General features: G+C 39.4%; 1 protein-coding gene across 4 annotated transcripts in view; it reads left to right on the plus strand.

Moving 5' to 3' along the window:
* The window catches only part of LOC111563194 (POU domain, class 2, transcription factor 2), an 85,821-nt gene that overhangs the window by 42,940 nt on the left and 21,959 nt on the right, over positions 1-20,922 (plus strand). For 2 of the 4 annotated variants that reach the window (XM_035944391.2, XM_023262149.3), the window contains exons 2-4: positions 17,056-17,121; positions 17,344-17,372; positions 19,096-19,152. In XM_035944391.2, coding sequence (XP_035800284.2) covers positions 17,056-17,121; positions 17,344-17,372; positions 19,096-19,152 — 152 coding nt within the window. Of the gene's footprint in view, positions 1-17,055; positions 17,122-17,343; positions 17,373-19,095; positions 19,153-20,165; positions 20,391-20,922 lie in introns of those variants that run through there. The other 2 variants (XM_035944392.2, XM_035944393.2) reach the window with 2 other exon arrangements.

The raw sequence follows: 20,922 nt of genomic DNA on the forward strand, positions 1-20,922 counted from the left end.
CAGGCCACCTCGACAAAATGGAGTTTAAGTGGAAGGCAGCGATGGTGGCCGGGAGGTTACAGAATCAGGCGGCGAAATTAGGAAGCTCAATTTGTGAGAAAAAAGCCTCGACGAGAAACTCTCTGATTTGTTTTGTCTGATTTTTTTCACCGTAATCAATCTTGATCACCCTCGATCACTCTGAAGCCACCATTCGCTGTAAATTAAAAAGATTACAAACATCATTTTTACTTTTCGTGTAGCCTCGACACCGTCCTCCGACCTCCAGCCTCATCCGCCTCGTGTGTCATTTTAGCGCCATTAGATGACACATAGGGAAAAGTCTAAAATGTGTACGAAAGACACGTGAAATGTGCTTGAAGTACTGCATGGTTTTTTCAATTATTAGTTATTAAGAGGCTTATAGCTGACATCTGGAACTGACACACATTTGCTGTAAAACTGAAAATCTTGGTGTGAAAATTTAGTGACACAAACTCTAAGACAAAACTTAATTCGACTTGCCTTTGTTTATTTCATTTTACGTGTGTTTAGTTAAATAACTTTATATTTATCCTCCAGTGTTGATGTGTTTTTTATCTGTGAGGTGTAACCAATCAGGAGGGAGGATGAGCCAAAGTGGCACATTTTTTAATTAATTTATTTCATCAGGATTCTGCTAAAAACCATAATAATGCCAGAAAAATGCACAATATAAAATCCAGCAAGCCCTTGTTAATTCATCTAAATGTGCTCTTTATCCTCTTTCTATCTCTACGTTTTTATAAACCTATAATTCTCCAAAAAAAATTTTTTTTCCTAATGCACCTGGAAGTTGTGGCATTTCTAAACTTGCTTTTTGGTCAACTTTTATTCAAATTATATGTCATCACAAAACCAACTCCCATATAAGTAAATCTAAATAATCCTTTCAGTCAGGATTTTTTTTTTAATTCTGCAAAGTTGTTCTTTCATTATGTCCAAGTTGAGTTTATGGCATCTTACACCTGCGGCCAACATCACACACTTGAAAAATGTAGTTTCTCAAAATAATATCCGTTTGTTCGACCCTTGATGCTTAGAGGTGAAGACGCCGACCACGAGCTGCAGCGTCTGTGGTCTGAGTCGAGCTGGCAACCTTTGCTTTCCATCCGTCTCACTCATTCACTGTCATCTCTCTTTACCGGCTGTTAAAAGCATGAAACGTCCACAAAAAATATCTGGCCACATTTGGAGCAGATTTATGAATAAGGGCAGCTTTTATTCCAATTTTATTTAGTTATGAAGTGATTTTTTAAAATGGAACTGTACTCTGCGTCCTTTCATAAATACACAGAGGGAAAGTAAGCAATTTTTTAAATATTTGGAACAAAATAAACTCAGTATAATTAAAGTGATTCTCCTTTATATTTAACTGCAAGTTGCAAGTTGAGTGCAGCTATTAGAGCGTGAAAAACTAAAAAAAAAAAAAAAAAGGCGTAATCTGCCTTCTAGTCCATCCGCTGAAATACTAAGAAGTTGGGTGCAACAGTGAGAGGGCACAGGGGGGCAAATCACACTCCTCTTCTGCCCCTTTTCTTCCCTCCCTGGCTCCATCCCATCCCTCCGTCCCTAGGGGGTGAGTTTCAGAAACCTGCATCCCCATCCCATCTTATCCTTAAATTCGGAATCTGCCCGGAGCATCCTGATCCTCTGCCTGCTGGAACTGAGGACGGTCACGCTCCCAGATTAGGGATTTCTGATGCAACTCTGGTCAGGACAGCAGCTCAGCCCTGCAGCCTGGGATTGTGTGTGTGTTTTTTTTTTTTTTTTGCCTGTGTTGGTGTGTGTGTGTGTGTGTGTGTGTGTGTGTGTGTGTGTGTGTGTTGGTGTGTGTACTTTCTTCATGTGCTGCTACATGTGAGCGTGTTCATGCAGCTCCAGGCGAGTGTGTTTCACCGCTTGCTTGTGCATGTGTGTGGAAAGTCTTTTTGAGATCATGTTTTCACTCGCTCTCATTTACACTCTGCGAGGCTTTTTTTCTTCTTGTTCTGTTTTTTTTCTTTTTCTTTTTTTTTTTTTGGCTGTATTCGGGCGCGTTGATGCTGCGCAGGTAAATAAAAGCCACCGCGCCTCGTGTCTTGACCTCGCAAAACAAGAAAAGGGAGCCCCGCAATTTTAAAAGTGTAGAGGAAAAAGGAAGGAGAGGAGAGGGACGGGAGGAGTGTTTAGCTGGTGCGAGGTGAGGCGGGTGAGGCGAGGGGAGGCTTGGGGTGGGGGGTGCTGTGGGCAGGAATCGGAGGCCTCTGCGAAAGGGCCTCCAGTGTGTGCGGGTCTGGCTACCCCCTCTGCGGGGCCCCGATCGATACAAACTCAGAGCAATAAAGCTTTCCCCCTGTCATCTCCACAGAATACAAAGCAGAGCGGGGAAGGAGGGGAAGGAGGGGGGAGGAGGGGTGAGGAGGGATGGGGGAGGGAGGGAGGGGAGCTGTTCCGCTAGCCACACCAATTTCCTAACCCCCCACCACCATCACTACCACCACCACCACCGCCGCCGCTACCACCTCTCTTCTTCTTCTTCTTCTTCATTTCTCTCCCCAATTTTCAACCACAAACCACCTCACCCTCCACCTTCCCGAGCTTCTTCTTCTTCCTTTCTTCTTCCTCACCCTCTTCCATCCTCACCCACCGCCTGTATTTTATAATTAATGCTGTTTGAATAAATACGCTCAATAATTCATCGGTGTTATTTAAGGAGAGATTGATGGGTTGACTTGGAGAGAAAACAGTGCAAAAAGATCACATCTGGAGAGAAAAGAAAAAAATGTGAACAGAGACAGGAGGAAACGAATGCAGCAGTGTATGATGAGAGAGAGGGGTTTAAATAGAGGAGAGGGGGGTAGGTTGGTGCTGTTAACAGAGGATGGGGATGGGGTGATGGCCAGAGATGAATAAGGGGGGGAAGGGTAGCAGTGGAGGTATTACACTGAGCGAGAGATGGATGTGTCGATGGAGAGGAGCCGGTGGTGAAGGGGGGGGAGTGTAGGGAGGAGATGGAGGTAGGGGGGATATTTAACGGGACAGGAAAGGAGAGGACAGGAAGGGGGTAAAGAGGTCAAATAAGCGCTCTGTTTAATTGGGAGCCAATTTAAGTCGGGTCCAATCGATAAACCTGTAAACCCAGCCATCTAACGGCTCGCAGCACGCACCATAGATCAACCGGCTGCAGGAGGACGACGGCACGCTGCTTCCTACGCATTCATTCATTCATTCATTCATTTGGTTGCACTTGTGGAGTCTGATGTTGTGAAGAAAGAATTAAAGGTGTGTGTGAGAGAGAAACAGGGGTTTCTGTGGTTTTGTATATATGTTTATTGTTGGATTTTCAGCCTGAATCCAAACAGTGTGAACATAAATACCCCCGCGGTCACATGACAGCCTCATAACTCCAAATTGAAGGATAATATGATCTCGTATGGGCGGAGAAAAATTCTGCCATCCTCGGACTCTTATGAGATCCTTTCAGCCCCCCGTCGGATAAACGTGGTGGTCAAGCTGAAAAGGAGCCTGCAGGATTTTCACTCCAAATCAGCGCGGAAATATCTGTACAGCAAATAAGATTGAAACCCAGTTGATCCTTTTGGTCTTTGTGCGGATTTCTTTTCGTGTCTATTACAGTTTCTAATATTGTTTTATTCCTTTTTTTTCCAGAGTGCACATTTTGAGAGACAAATATGGTGCATTATGAAGAATTCTGAATTGTATTTATGTATTTTGAATCCAAACACTCGTCCAGCATAAGGCCACAACAAGCGATGTTACATCCGCGGTAGTTCAGACGTGAAGCCTTTCGTATTTCGGAGGTCTTTATCGAGGCCTTTATTCTTTCCTTTCTTTTTCTGTAGCCCCCCTTGTCTCATTTTTCGGTCATCTTTCCGTCCAGCCTGTCGGTTCATTTTGTCATTGACTCTGTTGCTCGCAATCTGCCCCCTCCCCGCTCATCCAATCACTCAGACACAAGCCATCAAGGCGAGGCTGTGTGTCTTTGTTAGTCCAATTGTCACTATCTTTTCCTTCCTGCTATTTCCTGTGAGGATGCTCTGTCACACTGCAGTTCACTCTGTTCCATACATGTCCCTTTTTATTTTATTTTTTCCCGAGTATCTTCTTTTTCTGCGCTTCAACTCCGTTCGTCCTGATTTTTCTTCCATCTAAAGTTTGTGCTCACTTGTTTTTGTCTTATTATTGCTCATTTATTTCCCCGCCAACATCCATTTTTGGTCTTTAATTCTCTTCAGCTATTTTTCTCACATTCCCACATTTTTTCCCCTGCCTGTTTTTCATGTTTCTTCTTTTATCATCTTCGTTTGTCTTCTCCTTTGTCATTCCTGCTGTCCCATCACCGTCGCTCGCTGTGTTCCCTGCATCATCCCAGCTGCCATTTTCTGTCCCTTGTTTCCTCCCTTTGAAACCATCTCTGTCATGTCTCTCAGCCTCCGCTATTATCCCCACAAATTCCCCCAAAATTTCCAGCGTCTGCTTGTTGTCTTCATCCCTCTCGCTCATTTGTTTCCACCCCCTCCTGCCACGTCTTCCTCCTTCATCCACTCACTTTTCTGCCTCCATCTTTACACCCCAACACAGGGATTCTTGAAAAGGAAGTAACACACAGTGGCCATATCCTCCTTCCCTTGTCCTCCCTTCCTTTATTTCTCTGTTTCCATCCCTCCATTCCTGCGTTGCGCTCCTTGGGGAGGGCAGTAATAATGGTGGAGAGAAGGAGAAAGGGAGGGCGGTGCGATTATTGTCTTGTCGGGAGTCAGAGGAATCGATCGGCGCAGAAATATGTGGTGCGAGAAAGAGGTACTGTATCGGATATAATAAACACTCTGGAGACGTATTCGGAAAGCGCTGGCCCTCGTGCGCGCTCACATGCATGCATACAGCTGCACACACACCCTTGTAATCACTCTGTCCAACACACACACACACACACACACACACACACACACACACACACACACATATATACAAGACACACATGTGTGCAGAACATCATACGGACGCGGTACGTTTCCAGTTGTGCATAAACTCGTAGAAACACCTACATGAATCACCAACAAACAGTCGTCTGTGCGAAACATTACTCATTTACTCTCTGGGAGCAGCTACAGCGCAGCTCCTCAGTATACTGTAGATGCATAACTGCATACTGAGGAGGTGTAAAGAGTCAATATTTATATTTAAAAAGGTCCTTAACTCCAGATGAGCGTCAGTAAAACCAGTGTGGGTGTCCTGAAATTGAATTTTCTGTGCTGCTTGTACAGATCTTGAACAAATTGGACCTTTTTAAAAAGGAAAAACACTATAACTAGTCAGTTTTGTTAGCATGAAACTCATTTTTAACCATCTTTGGAAACCGCAATATCCTCCTTCACTGTCTTTTAGCTTTGACAACTGTAAAACCGTATTGTACGTCATTTGGAATCAGTGCCAGATGTGATTTTATTCTGGTCTCACCCTTTTCTGGTCTGATATTAATGTGAGCATCACCTGAAAAAAGAAAAAAACAGAATAATGCTTTTATACATACAGTTAAAGTGTAAACAGCAGAGCAGACATTAGCATGCAGCACTTTGTTTGCCTCGGCTACAGGCAGGGAAACATGTTTATTCTTAATGATTAACACTCTCACAGGTACACACAAAACATGCGGACAGTGGACATGCTCGCACACACACCAGTGCATGCGTGTGGACACACACGCATGCACAGTGATCTTTCATTGCTGTTGCCTGGCAACGGGTCTGTGTGTCCTGTGCTAGCAGAGCGCTGTCCAGCGATGCCATGACCGCTGCTGCTGACCACTACTGAAGTAGAGGGGGAGGAAGGTAGAGGGGGGGAGACAGGGGGAGACAGGGGGAGGTGTGGAAGGGATGGAGAGATCACGCACCAAAAAAAAGGAAAAAATGAGGCAGAGATCACAACACAGAGACACATATTCGAGTTTTAATGATACAAACGTTACTCCAAGCGAGAAATAACCCGTTTTTTGCTGTACCTTAATGGGAAAAACACAGTTAATCTGTCAGAGCAACATGATAGTGAGGCAGCGATAAGGTCTGCTGAAAGACAGGGAGAGGCTCATATTAGGGAGCAGAAATGACCAAAAAACTGACACACCTGCAGAAATAGTGAAATTGAAATGGTGTGCAGAGAGGAGTGTGAAGATTATCAGTTTAATTCAGTCTGCAGCTTCTCCAGGACACAGTCTGGATGCATAATGATGGACATGTATGTAGCTTTTATATTTAAACAGTATTCCAGCTTTATCTTTGATTTGAGCCTTGGTGAAGATGACGACACACCTGAAATCACCCCAGTCTAAGAACTGTATTTCTTCTTTTTTCTTCTTTGCCAGATTATGTTGTAAAGATCTATTTTTTCACAAAACTCGTGACCAGTCAGAAGCTTATGTCTGTGTATGTTAAGCCCCTTTCAGACCGATTTCCATTCATCTGATGATAACTGAATTTGCCAGCTTCATGTCTGAATAAGCATCCTGATCACTGTTTTGTACAACTCTTACTAAATCTTACCTAAAGTAAGATTTGTATCACTTTCAATATGAATTCTTTGCCATATGCTGTCATATTTAATGGCTAGAGTGTAAAAGGGACGTACTTGGAGTTGTGTGAAGCGATTTGAGGAGGGATTATGTTTACCTTTCAGGACCAATATGGGTGTAAAAATGTCACAGGACTTTTCTCGTTCACTTTACAATTTCACATTTATTACAAACTAAAATCAAACTTTACTACCTTAAAGACAGAAACCGCAGATTAATGACACTGACCGGTACTGAATGTAATGGTTGTATTGAATACCTACAGCATAAAACTGCAGCAGGATTCATACACGCATCATGAAAATAGTTGTGTACATTTAGGCTTATGGAACAACAGCAGTGACTTTATTATTGCTTATAATTCTAAATTATCCCCGACATGGAAACATGATGGATCAGGACCTTACAGAAGGTCATATTGTGTACTTTTCCTCGCTTAAAGTGCCATTTAGGTTGTTTATCAGTGCATTATTATGCATGATATCACTTATATTAACATTAGAAATGACTTATTTCTGAAAGAATGAAGCAGTAACGTCACATATCTCATGTCTGAAAAGGGTTTAAGCTAGCTGACCGTTAAGATTTCCTCATTTTTTGGAATTGCAAGCAAGTTTGCCACGACCTAACTCACTCTCTGGCAAAAATAAGGTCCACTAAATGAGAATTAACTCTCCCGACATGTTCGATAAATGTTTGATGCTTAACAGAGGACAGAAGGTGACGTCAGTGGAGGGACGTGTTATAAGACAGAGGCAGAGACGGGAGATTAAATTTGACACGGTGAAGCAGGTGCGAATGAAGGAATTAAGAGAAGGAAAACAGGTAAAAGGGTTTAGATGGAAGGGGAAAGGTGAGAGAGAAGTTCAAGTGAGATGCTTCTCATAGAGCCGAGAGGGAAGAGGAGGAAGAGAGGGATCCGAATAAATCAGGATGGAGCGAGTGCAGGACAAAGAGAGGTGGGAGGTGAGGGACAAAGTGAAGGAGCAGGGATGCTAATAGGAAGTGTGAAGCTGGAGAGACGAGCACAGATCGCGGGATTTCAGGTCAGAATGTAGCATGCTAAAGCTAACCGCTTAGCTGTTTGCACCCCAACGTCATCAGCTCCTTTTGTGCTCCACGTTTTCACAGACAAATGTGCTCACCGGTGATCTAAAAATATAATTTGTATTGAGAGGTGACCAAGAAACCAGTGTGCACCCCAGTAATGTGCTTCTTTGCTGCATTAAACAAGGGCAGAGCTGGAATGAATCATTTTTCAGTGGAGGTGAAGGTGTTGGTAACCTGAAGCTGCTACTTCAGCACCTCAGCTGGATGAAAGATCTCCAGGACTCACCTTTGAAAGAAACCGAGAACAGCGGTCTTATTTTCAGATCGAGGATGTCCTGAATTCAAACTTTTATTATTAGAACAGGTTCAAGTATTCGAGGGTTAGATGGTGTTTTATTCTGAGCCAAATCCGCCAAGGAAAAATTGATTAGGGTTGTCTTTTCTGGAGTGTTTTGTGCACCGGTCCACCTCGTAAATATTCACGACCCTTGTTAATATCAACTACAGTTGTGCAAATAATAGAATATGCAGTGAAATATGCTCAGCAGAGTGACATTATTTGGAAGTATAATTCTGTTACAGTATTCAGCATGGCTAACACAGATCCCTAACTGTGCAGCTCCAGTTTACAATACATCTGCAGCACCTTCACTGCTGATAACAAAAGAGAATGTATTCTCATTAAATGCAAACAAGTGCATCCACATCCCTCCAGCTCTGTTTTCAGCTGTGTGATGGTCATTAAAATGACAAATGGTGCTTTTCTCAGATGTGTTGAATAAAGAGATACAGCAGGCTGAACTGCAACGACACTCACTTCCTGTGTTTGACAGGAGTTCAGTTTTAAAAGTTAATGTCAGCGCTTTTTGAATAAAAGACGGAATTATAAAAGCAGATGCATGACTTTTGAACCACTTTTCTAGCTCTGCAACCTTAAAAAATAATAAATGTGTCATTTTGAAGAAAATTAAGGATGATTGATTAAAGTGACTTTGCAAGCTGCTTGTTAAATTTAGATTTTTTTTAAATTTCAATTTTCAAAGCAATTTAAAGACATCGCCGAATAATGTAGGAAGCTGTTATTGTGTTATTTTGTATTGTTTTCTATCATTTTATGAGACAAATGTTGATTCAGTGAATACAGAAATCAGAGTTAGCAATAAATCAATGTTAGTTGTTAGTTATGGCTTTAAACTTCCTTTTCACAGCTATTTATTTTTTTATTCTCTTTAGTTGAACTTCCTTTTATTATATGTTGGCTATTAGTGAAAGCTGAGAGGGGCAGAGACAATAAAACATACCATAAATTCACCTTTTTAGCCTGCATTATATGTAGTTTGTTTGTATTCTTACTTGAAACTTTACTGTTATTTCTTACTCCTTAATTTACTGTTATTCCTATTGTTTTGTACTTTATTTTGACTTCAGTTTTACTCTTTTTCTCTCGTTATGTTCAGCACTTGGAGTTGCATTCAATGCGCAACCTAAGCTCCATAAATTAAGTTGGACTGACTGACTTTATTTCCCAAATATCATCTATTTATCTGATGTAGAGCTCATACCAAGAAAAGTTTTAAATCAGAGGAGAAAAAGCAGTATTTTACTTCTCTGGATATTGTATTTTTTTTACCAGCTTTTTATGAATCCTCCTGCATTTTTGAACAAATTAGTGTTGTGTACGTTTTATAGCAAATCAGAATTGTTTTCTCCAAAATAATGGCACATCTGAGAGCTTTTGTGCCTCATCAAAGACCTCAAAATAAACCAACTTTTGTCTGTGAGTCTCTTAGAAATTAAATAATTCTTCACTGTTTTCTGTTCCTGTAAAACCGTGTAAACATAATGTAGCACAAAAAAAATGATATGTGGAGCCTGGTAAAAGTTAAAAAAGAGCAGTGTGTAATGTTGACAAAGTGTGTGTGCGTGTGCAGAGATATGTCTTAAAAAGTTAAGTTAAATGCCAAGTTATTTCTGCAGCTTTTCCTTCACTGGTTCCTCCTTCTTGCGGCAGGCTTTTAGGTATTTCCTCATTAGCGCGGCTGCAGATTTGCCCGTCGTCGCCGTGTTTTTGTTTGCCGAGTGTGACGGAGAGGGACAGGTGGAGAAGGCAGCTTGTTTGTGTGCGGCTGCGAGGCGGCGAGGTGGCCGAGACCATGTGCCCGACCTTTGACATCCACACGCCAAACAGCGCCGGCGACCCCCTCCTCCCCTTCCCTCAAACGCACACACATAAACCCACGCGCCGTCTGTCACCGGCCCCTGACAGGCGTGACCGAGGCGGGGTGGGTGGGCAACAGGGAGGCCGAGGGGAGGGTGAGGGCGGTGAGTTTAGGACCCCTCCAGCCATCCTATCCCCCCTTTCTCCCCCACTCATTCCCCCCTTTTCTAATTCCCTGACAGTGACCCTGTTCCCCCCTCCAACGCTCGTGCAGGCAGCCTGGTCGTGTCAACCCCACAAGACAGATACATCATCTGCCCAGTGGCCTCTCCCTCGCTGCTATTAGCACTGATAGGATGAGTAAGAAGCCAAGGAGTGGATCCGCCTGCATGCAAGTGCAATTAGGTGGTGGTCACTGTGACTGTGTATACAAATTTCACCCTGAAATCAACTATTCTTGCAAGAAAAAGCGTATGTTTTCGGTGACATTCGGAACTCGGATTTGCTTGATTTGTTAGCATACGTGAGGCTGGATGGGATGGATGAGGGGTGGGGGTTAAAAGACTCCATGGCCAGAGGGGTTAGGGGCAGTTGAGGCGTTATGGGGATGGAGGAGGAGGAGGAGAGGGGAGGGGGATGATAAAATGATTTTATGGGGTCCCTCTCTTCATCTGCTGAGAGGATGAAGGAGGCTGGAATAATAACGGGTGTGTGTTTGAAGTGGAGTGGATTACATTAAACTGCATGTTTCACTGAGATGGATTCAGCATTTTAGTAAATTGTATTTTTAAATAGTGCATTTCCGGAGGGTTGTTTGTGCGAGTGGTTGCGTTTATAACACATGTAGTGACACTGGTGATAGTAGAAAGAATACTAAAGGGCAAAGTCGTTGCAGTTTTCAGAAAATTTGAACCTCAAACACTAAATTTCTTGCATAAATTTAGCTTTTTCTGCATCTGTTTATTGCAAAATGTTGCGTTTTTGTCTGCATTTCAAGGAAAACACACAAGTCAAGCACCAGGTAAAAATTTAAAATAAAATCAAATAGAATAGATCAACTTTTCTCATTTACCTGCTGCTGATTTAACACATAAATTCATCATTTACTGTTTTTTGTTTGCCTTTAAATGGACGAGTCTCACCTTTTCACATCATTTTATTGATTCGTAATCCCCTTTACTTTAGCAGCTCTGATGCATTTCAAAACTGTCTGCCCAATCAGAACAAATCACATATATCTGAGAAAAAAAGAGCCGCCTCTGTCTTACATCTACACCTATCGAACATGTAGTTGTAGTGATAACAGTAGCAGTAAAGGTGATGCTTTAATGGTATAAGTTGTAATATTAAAAAGCATTTAGTGTGGTAGACTACTTTGATATGGACCAAAGTTAATAATGGAATATTTTTCAATCATCAGCTTGAGTTTCTTTATGTTTTGTTGCAACAGCCTTTATTAAGACGACTGTTGTAAAGTTTCTGCATGATATATTTAAATTCCAGTCTTGGTTTTGAAGCTGTCCGCTGCTTAATTTACTAGTTTATCAGAGATAATATGAAGTGTACCTTTGAGAGCAGACTTATACACCTTTAAAACTATTTATTCTCACTTTTTAACTTACTCATATATAGAGAAGATGCTTTTTACATGCCTCATTACTGCTTCAGGTGCTTGATGCACTAGAACACATACATAGACGCAGTCCTGCAGAGGATGTCTAAGAGAGTGCTGCCACCATCTGGCTATAAAATGCAACTGCAGTATCTGCCGAGTGAACGTGCATTCAGATACAAACACTCCTGTAGTTTTCTATTTTTATATCAGATCAGGTAGATTTTCTTTCTTGCATTTGACTAAAAATGTTACCTTTAATGCATGACAAGCCTTTTGAAATGCAGCACCAATGAAATCCCAATGTGAGGCATAATCTCCTTAAACAGTATTGATTTTTGACAATTTGGTCAGTATTTATGCAATATTTCTGTCACTGAAATAGGAAATGTTGTATTAGGATGCATGTTTATAATGTTGAATATAATCTTTTATTTCTTATGGTTGTTGTCTTTCAATGATGGTACCAAATAAAGATGCCATTAGCTGCTTTACACTCCAAAAAAATCTACTTAAGTCCTGTTGAAATGTAATTTTCATGCAAAGCCACCATCTATATTGATATTAATGTGTGTTATTACAGAGATGAAAAAGGAATGAAGTCAAACCAATCTGAAAAAGAAGCATAAACACGTGTGTGATAAAACAGATGGCCCTCAAAATAATATTATAACATAATAATACAAGTGCTGTGTGTGTTTTTTGTCTTTCTTTGTTCCCTTTTCTATTTTTTATCTTCATTTTGGTTTTATTTTCCTCGGTGCAGCCTTACATCACTCCATCTCCATCGACCTCCTCTCGCTACACCTTGAACTTCTCAGTGACCCCGATGATGAGATTACTGCACATACAAACATGCAAACACTCACACTGGGCTTCCTCTTCTTTTGCTTTCCGAGAGTTCATTTGTTCGCTCCCCTACATGTTCCGCATTATATCGTGCACAACATGTGGACTTTGTGATTTACTGTGAGCGTGGCAGATGTGAGGGAGGCAGCAGGACGACGGCAGTATCTATAGCGTAGAGGAAGAACAGCAGGGCAGAGGGTGTTAGCTGTGGCTTTATGAGGTGTACTTTGATTATTTTCACAGTCGTGCTTCCTGTCAGACACATAAAACTTGTGCCAAAGACAAAATGTGTGCACTAAATCACACGGAGCTCAAATTTGAAGCTCCATCTGACTGCGTCATTATCGAGACTTGTCTTTCTGGTTGAGCTGGATGAGCCGATGGAAAGTGAGTTATAAAAGCAGGAGACGGGGATGGTGAAGGAGTGCTTCATCCAAGATGGTGGCAGGCGGCGGTGCTGAGTAATGTCTGGTGCTCAGGTAAGCAGTTCCTGTGGCGTCGTTCTTCCTGGACCAATTACTGCTGCAATCCCAGACGTGACCACAAACAGGAGGTGCAGCGAGGGTAGTTAGGATGATACCTGCCACCGAAAGTTGAGTCCTAATCCCACTTCCTCCTGCCGGGTCAATAAAGTTTACATTTAAAGAGCTAAATTAGGGTGTGATACCATCAGTTTTGCTGGTCGAGCATAAAGTTTTTTGCTTATCAGAGATTTAGTCTTGGTTTGTTTGCAGGTCGTGTTTACTGAAAAATGAAATTATTAGTGAGAGTAATTTTTTAAAGTCTCATATTATTTGTGCTGCATCTTCTAAAATTAGAAACTTTCAAACTGTTATATCCAAAATAGAACGTGGGGCTGCATCTCATCATCGTCCAGTAATCTCTCGATTGTTTTCTGGATGAAATATTTGGGCTTTAAAATATCAGAAAGTGGTTTAAAAAATGTCAGTCAGTGTTTCCAAAAGCCCAAGATAACAAATGTTTCATCCACAACCCCAGAGATACTCAGTTTACTGTCATAGAGGAGGAAAAGAAACCAGAAAAATGATTCCTCACCCCACTTGCTTCTCCTTTGTCAATACAGTTTACATTTAAAGAGCTAAATTAGGGTGTGATACCATCAAGCATAAAGTTTTTTGCTTATCAGAGATTTAGTCTTGGTTTGTTTGCAGATTGTGTTTACTGAAAAATGAAATTATTAGCAGGAGTTATTTTTTAAAATGTCATATTTGTGCTGCATCTTTTAAACGCTATCAAACTTTTAAAGTCTTTCATCACCAATATAAAAATGTTGCTGCAGCTAGTCATCGCCAAAGAATCTCTGTTATTTTCTCCATGATTAGGTATTTGGGCTAATAAATTGTGGAATGTTGTAAAAATAAAAAATGTCAATGTTTGTTAAAAAAAAAAAAAAAAAGTTTACAAATGTTTTTCCACAACCCACAGATATCCAGTTTACTGTCGTAAAGGAGAAAAGGAACCAGAAAAATTTATTCCTAACCACAGATGCTTCTCCTTTGTCTATAAAGTTTACATTTAAAGAGCTATAAAAGCATACAATTTTTTGCTTATCATAGATTTCATCTTGGCTGTTTGCAGGTGGTGTTTACTGAAAAATGAAATTATTAGCAAGAGTAATTTTTTAAAGTCCCATATTATTTCCACAAAAAACTGTGCTGCATTTCTTAAATGTTGCAAACTTTCAGACTGTTTCATCTCTCAAAAAACATGTGGCTGCAACTAATCATCGATTAATCAATATTTAAAATAGAATAGAATTTTATTGCCATGTGCACAGGTACATTACAGTGCATTGGAATTCTTTGTGCGTTTCTCAGTCAGCTTCATATATAAAGCAAAAAGTTAAAGAACAAAAGTAAAAGCAGCAGCAAAAAAACACTAATTATAAAAAGCACCTTGTCAAAAAAAAAAAAAATAAGAAAAATAAATACCCTGAATAGATATTGCACATATTATGTGATGTCTGCACTTTAAAATATCAGAAAATGTTAAAAAAAAAAATCAAAATGTCAGTGAGTGTTTCCAAAAGCCCAAGATTACAAATGCTTTATCTATGTGGGGCTGCAGCTAATCTCGATTTTCTCGATTAAATGTTTGGGTTTTAAAATATCAGAAATTGTAAAAAATAAAAATGTCAGTCTATGTTTGTAAATGCCCAAGGTTACAAATGTTTTGCCTGAACCTCAAAGATATTCAGTTTATTGTCATAGAGGAAGAAAAATTCACATTTAAAAAGCTGCAGTTAGAGAATTTAGACTTTTTTATGACTCAATTATTCGTTGCAGCTCTAATAGCAATATCATTTCATTTCCGCTTTTTCCTTTGCAAAAATACAGCAACTTCGTCATGTTCTGCAGATGTTTCTTGAAAACATGACCGCAGTTTGCTCCCCTTTCTTCTGACTTCAAATGCTTCCTCCCTGCATTGATTTAGGCTGAACTCTGACAATGACTTTGACCCGTAGAACAGAAAGACGCCCCAAAGTTCAGCCACTCTAACATGAAGGAGGGAGCCGACCTCTCGTTCAAGCTTTGATTGTTTTTTATCCTCATTTTGTGTGTCTGCATGCCGAAGGAAAACATGAAGTGCAGGAGGGAGGCCGGCTGGTGCTGAGTGAATGGATGGACGGGTGCAGACTTTAACACGAGTTCATACGCAACATCGCAGGTCTTATATGTGTGTTTACGGGTCTATCGATTTTCTTTTCACACAGAGTCTGACAAAATTTCAATTTCCAAATTGCGCTTCAAGTAGATTCTAGCTAGAAACATAAAATGCAGAACATATTTCAGTTGTAGTTTACTTTTTCCAACTGAATTCAATTTAGATTGTTAAGATAGTTGGATGTATTATAACAAAACTACAGTTAATGTCAACATTTCTAGTGCTTTCATTGTTTTGCAGTAAAATAACTGAGCATTTTAATTTTTGCAGAGAAATGGGATGTTAGTCTATTTGTCTCATCTCCATATAGTTTGTATGTGCACAGAGTCAAGTCATTGTTATTTATACAACACATTTAAACTGGAATGTTTTCTAACAGACAAACAAGATTACACATTCATTTTAAAGACTCTACTGTATTATTTATTATATAAATTACCTGACAGATTGAAGTATTATACTTAAGATGGTACAATATTATTTATTACGTGGAAAATCTACACCAATTTTGCATCAAACACTTAATTTTCTGCATTCTGGTGAATATTTATGCGCCAATTGGTGAATCTTCTGCATCAATTTAAGGTGGAAATGTCTTTTTTTATGTAAACAGAGTCGTATGCAGAGTTCAGGCACAATGAGCAAACATTATGCCTGTTTTTTTTTCAGTTACTTATTTTCTTCTTACATCTTTTTATTGAAAGAGAGGACAAACACACATTTTAAATATTGAGAAGGAGGTGTCTTCTACATCACCAAATCCCCTATTATTGTACCCGACTAATTAAAATATTAAGGTTGAGTCTGCACAATATTTCTTTTGAACATTTACACATTAATTGGGGAGATCTGAGTGTCCTCCCACTGGACATTTTGACCATCAAACTTTTCATTTTCCACATTTTGGTGGATCTTTATGCACCAATTTGTGACTCTGATGCATCAGTTTAAGGTGGAAATGCCTTTATGTAAAAGAGTACACAAAGTTCAGGCACAGTGAGTAAACACTATGCCTGCTTTTCCAAACAGAAATAATTTGCTTCTTTTATTTTCTTTTATTGGAGGTGATGACAAATGCAAGTGTTGTAAATGTTCAGCGAGATCATTCCCCTTCATTCATCTGGAATCTATGATTTATTCTACAAATTTACCTGATTAATCTGAATATTAAGGTTAAGACTATATGTTCTTCTTTACAACGTGCAAAATTAGACTAATTTTGCATCAAACTCTTATTTCCTTACAGTCTAGCAAATTTGTGAATCTTCCGATCAAATTAAGGTGGAAATATCTTTATTTATGGAAAGGAAAAGCATGCCGCTTTTTCAAAATTAAATTTGCATTAAATTACTGAATAATGAGCATCAAATGTTTGATTTTCCACATTTTGGTGGATTTTTACGCACCATTTTGTGAGTCTTCTGCATCAATTTAAGGTGGAAATGTCTTTATTTATGTAAAAGAATACACAAAGTTCAGGCATAATGTTTACGCATTGTGTCCGAACTTTGTGTATCCTTTTGCCAAATATAAATTTACCCGACTAATTGCCATATTAAGGTTAAGAGTGTATGATATTAATTATTACCGGTACATGCAAAACTAGACCAACTTTGCATCAAACACTTATTGTTTTACAGTCTGGCGAATCTGAGACTCTTCCAATCAAATTAAGGTGGAAATATCTTTATTTATGGAAAGGAAAAACATGCCACTATTTCAAAATAAAAGTAATTTTCCACATTTTCATGGATTTTAATGCACCAAGTTGTGACTCCTACATCAGTTTAAGGTGGAAATGTCTATTTATGTGAGAGAGTACACAAAGTTCAGTCACGCTGAGTAAACATTATGTCTGTTTTAATAATTGTCATTTTCCTATTTTGTTTTAATTTATTAGCGGTGAGGATAAATGCAACTGATATTGAGAATGTCTTCCAACCCCGTATACATTATCCTGACTAGCTTTTAATGTTAAGTTCAGGACCCGACATTATTATATAAAATGCAAACCCTCTGCACCTGGATAGTAGTTGCTGAGAAAGTTTTTCTTCTCCATGATTTACCTGTGTGTGTCTCACCTGTCTGATGTGTGTCTGTGTGTGTCTCCTGCAGAGATCAGGATGTCCAAAGCATCAGGGGAGGAGAAGCCTGGAGTTGACTATCCAGGGGACAGTTCAGGTACAAAACACACTGAAACGTTTCGTGAGACGAATCGCATTTTGTTCTAACATGTTTTTAGTTGTCATAAACGCGGTAAACAGTAGTTTGGCTTTCATCACACCTCTTTAATGTTTTCCAGGAAATCTTGCATCATTTGCAAACATTAAGTTATGCAACACACACACACACTCACGCACACACACTGTCTAATATCAGTCTTTATGTGTCTCTGTGTTTCAGACTCTGACAGAAACAGCCCCGATGACCAGGTTGGTAATTTTTTAAATTCATAATCCTGAGCATGTTTTGCAGTTAGTAGAATAAATAATCATTACTCTACACTTTATATATTCTGCTCGTCTCAGTTCATGATTACGCTGCGGTAAATATTTAAACTTTCATCACAGCATTTACATGTCTTTCAAATTATAACAATAGTTTTGAGTCTTACTGCATAATTAGAGTGTTTTAAATCTGAGCTTTCTAAAAAAGAAAAAATAACCCTGTACTCTTTTTTTTTTGCTTCTGTCACATTAGGGCTCATTTTTCACTACAATATAAAGTCCTGCATTTTAAAAGAAACAACACAACCGTGACTAGAAGTAGAGAGAACTAAACAGTGTCTTCTGTGCAGAATGACTACAGTTAAAATGTCTTCAGTCAATAAAAAGACCAAAACAAAAGTTGAATTTATATGATTATTTAAAAACACTGAAATCAATATGTGCAACATTTTTCCAACTGTTCATAAGTGTTTCCAGCACTGGAAAGAAAAATGGTGACTCCACACACTATAGACATTTAATACTTACATTATTTTCTAAATAATCTGTACATTAGCTATAGGAGGATGTTTCACCATGATGAATGTATCTTTCAACAACTTGCTGCTCTGTTTTACTGTTTATGAGCCGCGCTACATTTATTTTACTGATCAGCTGTGTTGTTTTTTCTTCCCAGTCTCTCTGCTCTGCTCTGTTGATTTTAATTTTGATTTGAAAGTTTATTTTGAACATTTCAACAAAAAAAGAAAACAACAGCAAAAGCCAATGAATAAGTTCCTCAAAAAGGAGTGGGAAGAAGTGGAAACTTGTCTAATCCCCCCCTCTTCTCCTTACGCAAATGATTGTAAATCTATTCTTCCTGCTTCTTCAAAATACTACCGTTTAGTTCAGCCCAATAGTCTCTGAATTGTTGTTGCATGACTGTTGCCAAGTCACTCATGGCTTCTCAGTTTTCCTGAGAATTTTAACTTTTTCTTTACAGGGTGTGGTTCGAACACTTTATTCATGGCGCTTGAACTAAAGAGACGTGTAGAATAACACGATTTGGGCGAAATATCACAATTTGAAGCCACTTTCTGTTGGATTTTCCAGACACAACCCAAATCCAGACATTAGTTTAACAACCTGTGAAAAGATGAAAATCCAGTCATTCACTGTTTTTACAGTTTCCTGGCTCTGATAAGTAAAACATGCATTTTGTAGCCACCGGCAGGTTTTGGATTTCAATGGAATAGCTGCAGATTCTTACGGATTTTACGTACATGTTTTATTTTTTATTTTGTTGTGCAAATCTGGAATTTTTTATTTTTTTTGATCATGTGTCAGATAGATAGATAGATAAATAAGCAAGATAGATAGATAGACAGATAGATAGATAGATAGACAGACAGACAGACAGACAGACAGACAGACAGACAGACAGACAGACAGACAGACAGACAGACAGACAGACAGACAGACAGACAGACAGACAGACAGACAGACAGACAGACAGACAGACAGATAGATGATTGCAGTATCGGTTCATCTCTCTATGAACCCACCCTCACTGTGATGCTGACTCACTGGAAACCTGTTGACACAGATTACGCCGTGGTGTCTCATCGGAATCTGTCATCGGATGATATTGATCTGTGTGTCTGTGCGTGTCTGTGCGTGTGCGTGCGTGTGTGCGCGTGTGTGCGTGTGTGTGCGTGTTTCGATGCAGGTCCAGACAATGAAAACCAGCCCCTTCAGCCTCTCCCCCACACAAGCTGGCAGCAAGGTGAGGCATGCTGTGTGTGTGTTTCTTATAAATATTAGCTTTTGGCGTGTTCATTGGTATAAATCCACAACAGTCAAACATTATATATGCAGATGTTAGAACAAGTTCAGTAATTACAGTCAATGTAAAATATTTGCTTTGAACAAATACATTTGTTAGTGTTTTTCCAATTGATAAGACAAACTTTATTGATCCCCCGCCGGGGAAATTTGCAAGTTACAGCAGCTAGATAGTGATGAGGCATGGAAGAAGCTTTAAAAAGTACATTAAGGCTAAAATATCGATATGTACAGGCAAGGCTAATTTATTTATAAAGCACAATTCAAAATGCTTTACAATGGCAAAGAAATTCATTACAAAGATGATTTTCAGGTAGACATTTAAAGTATGCATTAAAATCATAGAAATAAAGCATAATTTAAGCAATAAAATCAACACTGATAATAAAAACAAAGAAATTAAAATTGAAATAAAAATAGAGACAAAATAAAATCACTTTAAAAGTTACAGTGCAGTGCTGTTATTAAGATAGTCACTAATCAAAGGCAACAGTGAGTTTCAGCAGACCTGCAGTTTTCTGGAATTTTGTTCCAGATATGTGGCGCATAAAAACTGAAAACTTCTTCTTCATTTTTGGTTCTGACTCTGAGGACAGAGGAAATCTGTACCAGAGAACCTGAGCCATCTGGATGGTTCATATGGTAAAAGGAGGTCACTGATATACTTAGACCCTAAACCATTCAGAGATTTGTAAGCTAACAAAAGTAAAATACAGGTATAATGAAGACAAGATCAGTTTACATATAGATATGTACAGATGTCTGTATTCAGATTTTACAATAAAACTGATTGATTGATGTGATTATGTGGTTGTATATGAACATGAGTGCATCCATACTGAGTTTTTTGGCTCCTGCTGCCAAGGCAAGGCTCTCGTAGCAAGTGTCCCATATGCAAATCGTGCAGCCGAGTCCCCGCCCACCTATCTGGAAAGAAAAGAGTTGACAGAGGAGAGCAGAGAGGATAAAAAGGCATGTGAACGAGGTGACAGTGAGTGATAGACGTGAAGATGCAGCGCAGCCCTGATGGATGGGAAATGACAGGGCTGCGAGCAGGTAACGACAGCCGCAGGTCAGAGGTCGGCAGCTTTGGAATTTTTCTGACACCATGAAAACGAGGAAGATTGACTCGTCCTTTTAGACAGATGTCCAGCGAACGCTTCAATCTGTGCATCGGGGGTAAGAAGCAAGACAGAGAGAGAGTTCACAAAGTCAAACAAAGGAGTACGAAGAAAAGTGTTTCTGGGTTTTTTTTCTCCTTCCCACTTAAGTAATCTGGTTTTTCTCCTCTTTGTCATACATTCTGAGAAACCTGTTCCTTTGCTCTCTCTGTCACAGCAGATCACAAACTAGTTTTTAGCTTTGAAACGTTTCTTAAACATGCGTCAATGTGCTTTAAAACCTACAAATGACATGCAAAATAACAAAAGTAATGTTTCACACCCTGGTTGTGATCATAATTCTGCAGCCTTTATTGTAAATACCAGTGATTTTGGCACCTTATTTTGTCTTCAAGGGGATGAATAACATGTATGTCTGTCTGTCTACTCTGTAAATCTGTAAGAACAGAGCAAAAAGAGAAAAAGAATAGACATCAATCAAGCTATGACTAATACATATGAATGAGGTTCTTTTGAAAAACCAGAATATAAACAGGAATAAAAGTGAGAGGTTTGATGTACATATATGCTACTAAAGTGTATATGTCGGC

Source organism: Amphiprion ocellaris, chromosome 15 (genome assembly GCF_022539595.1).
Source record: "Amphiprion ocellaris isolate individual 3 ecotype Okinawa chromosome 15, ASM2253959v1, whole genome shotgun sequence".
Taxonomy (NCBI): Eukaryota; Metazoa; Chordata; class Actinopteri; family Pomacentridae; genus Amphiprion; species Amphiprion ocellaris.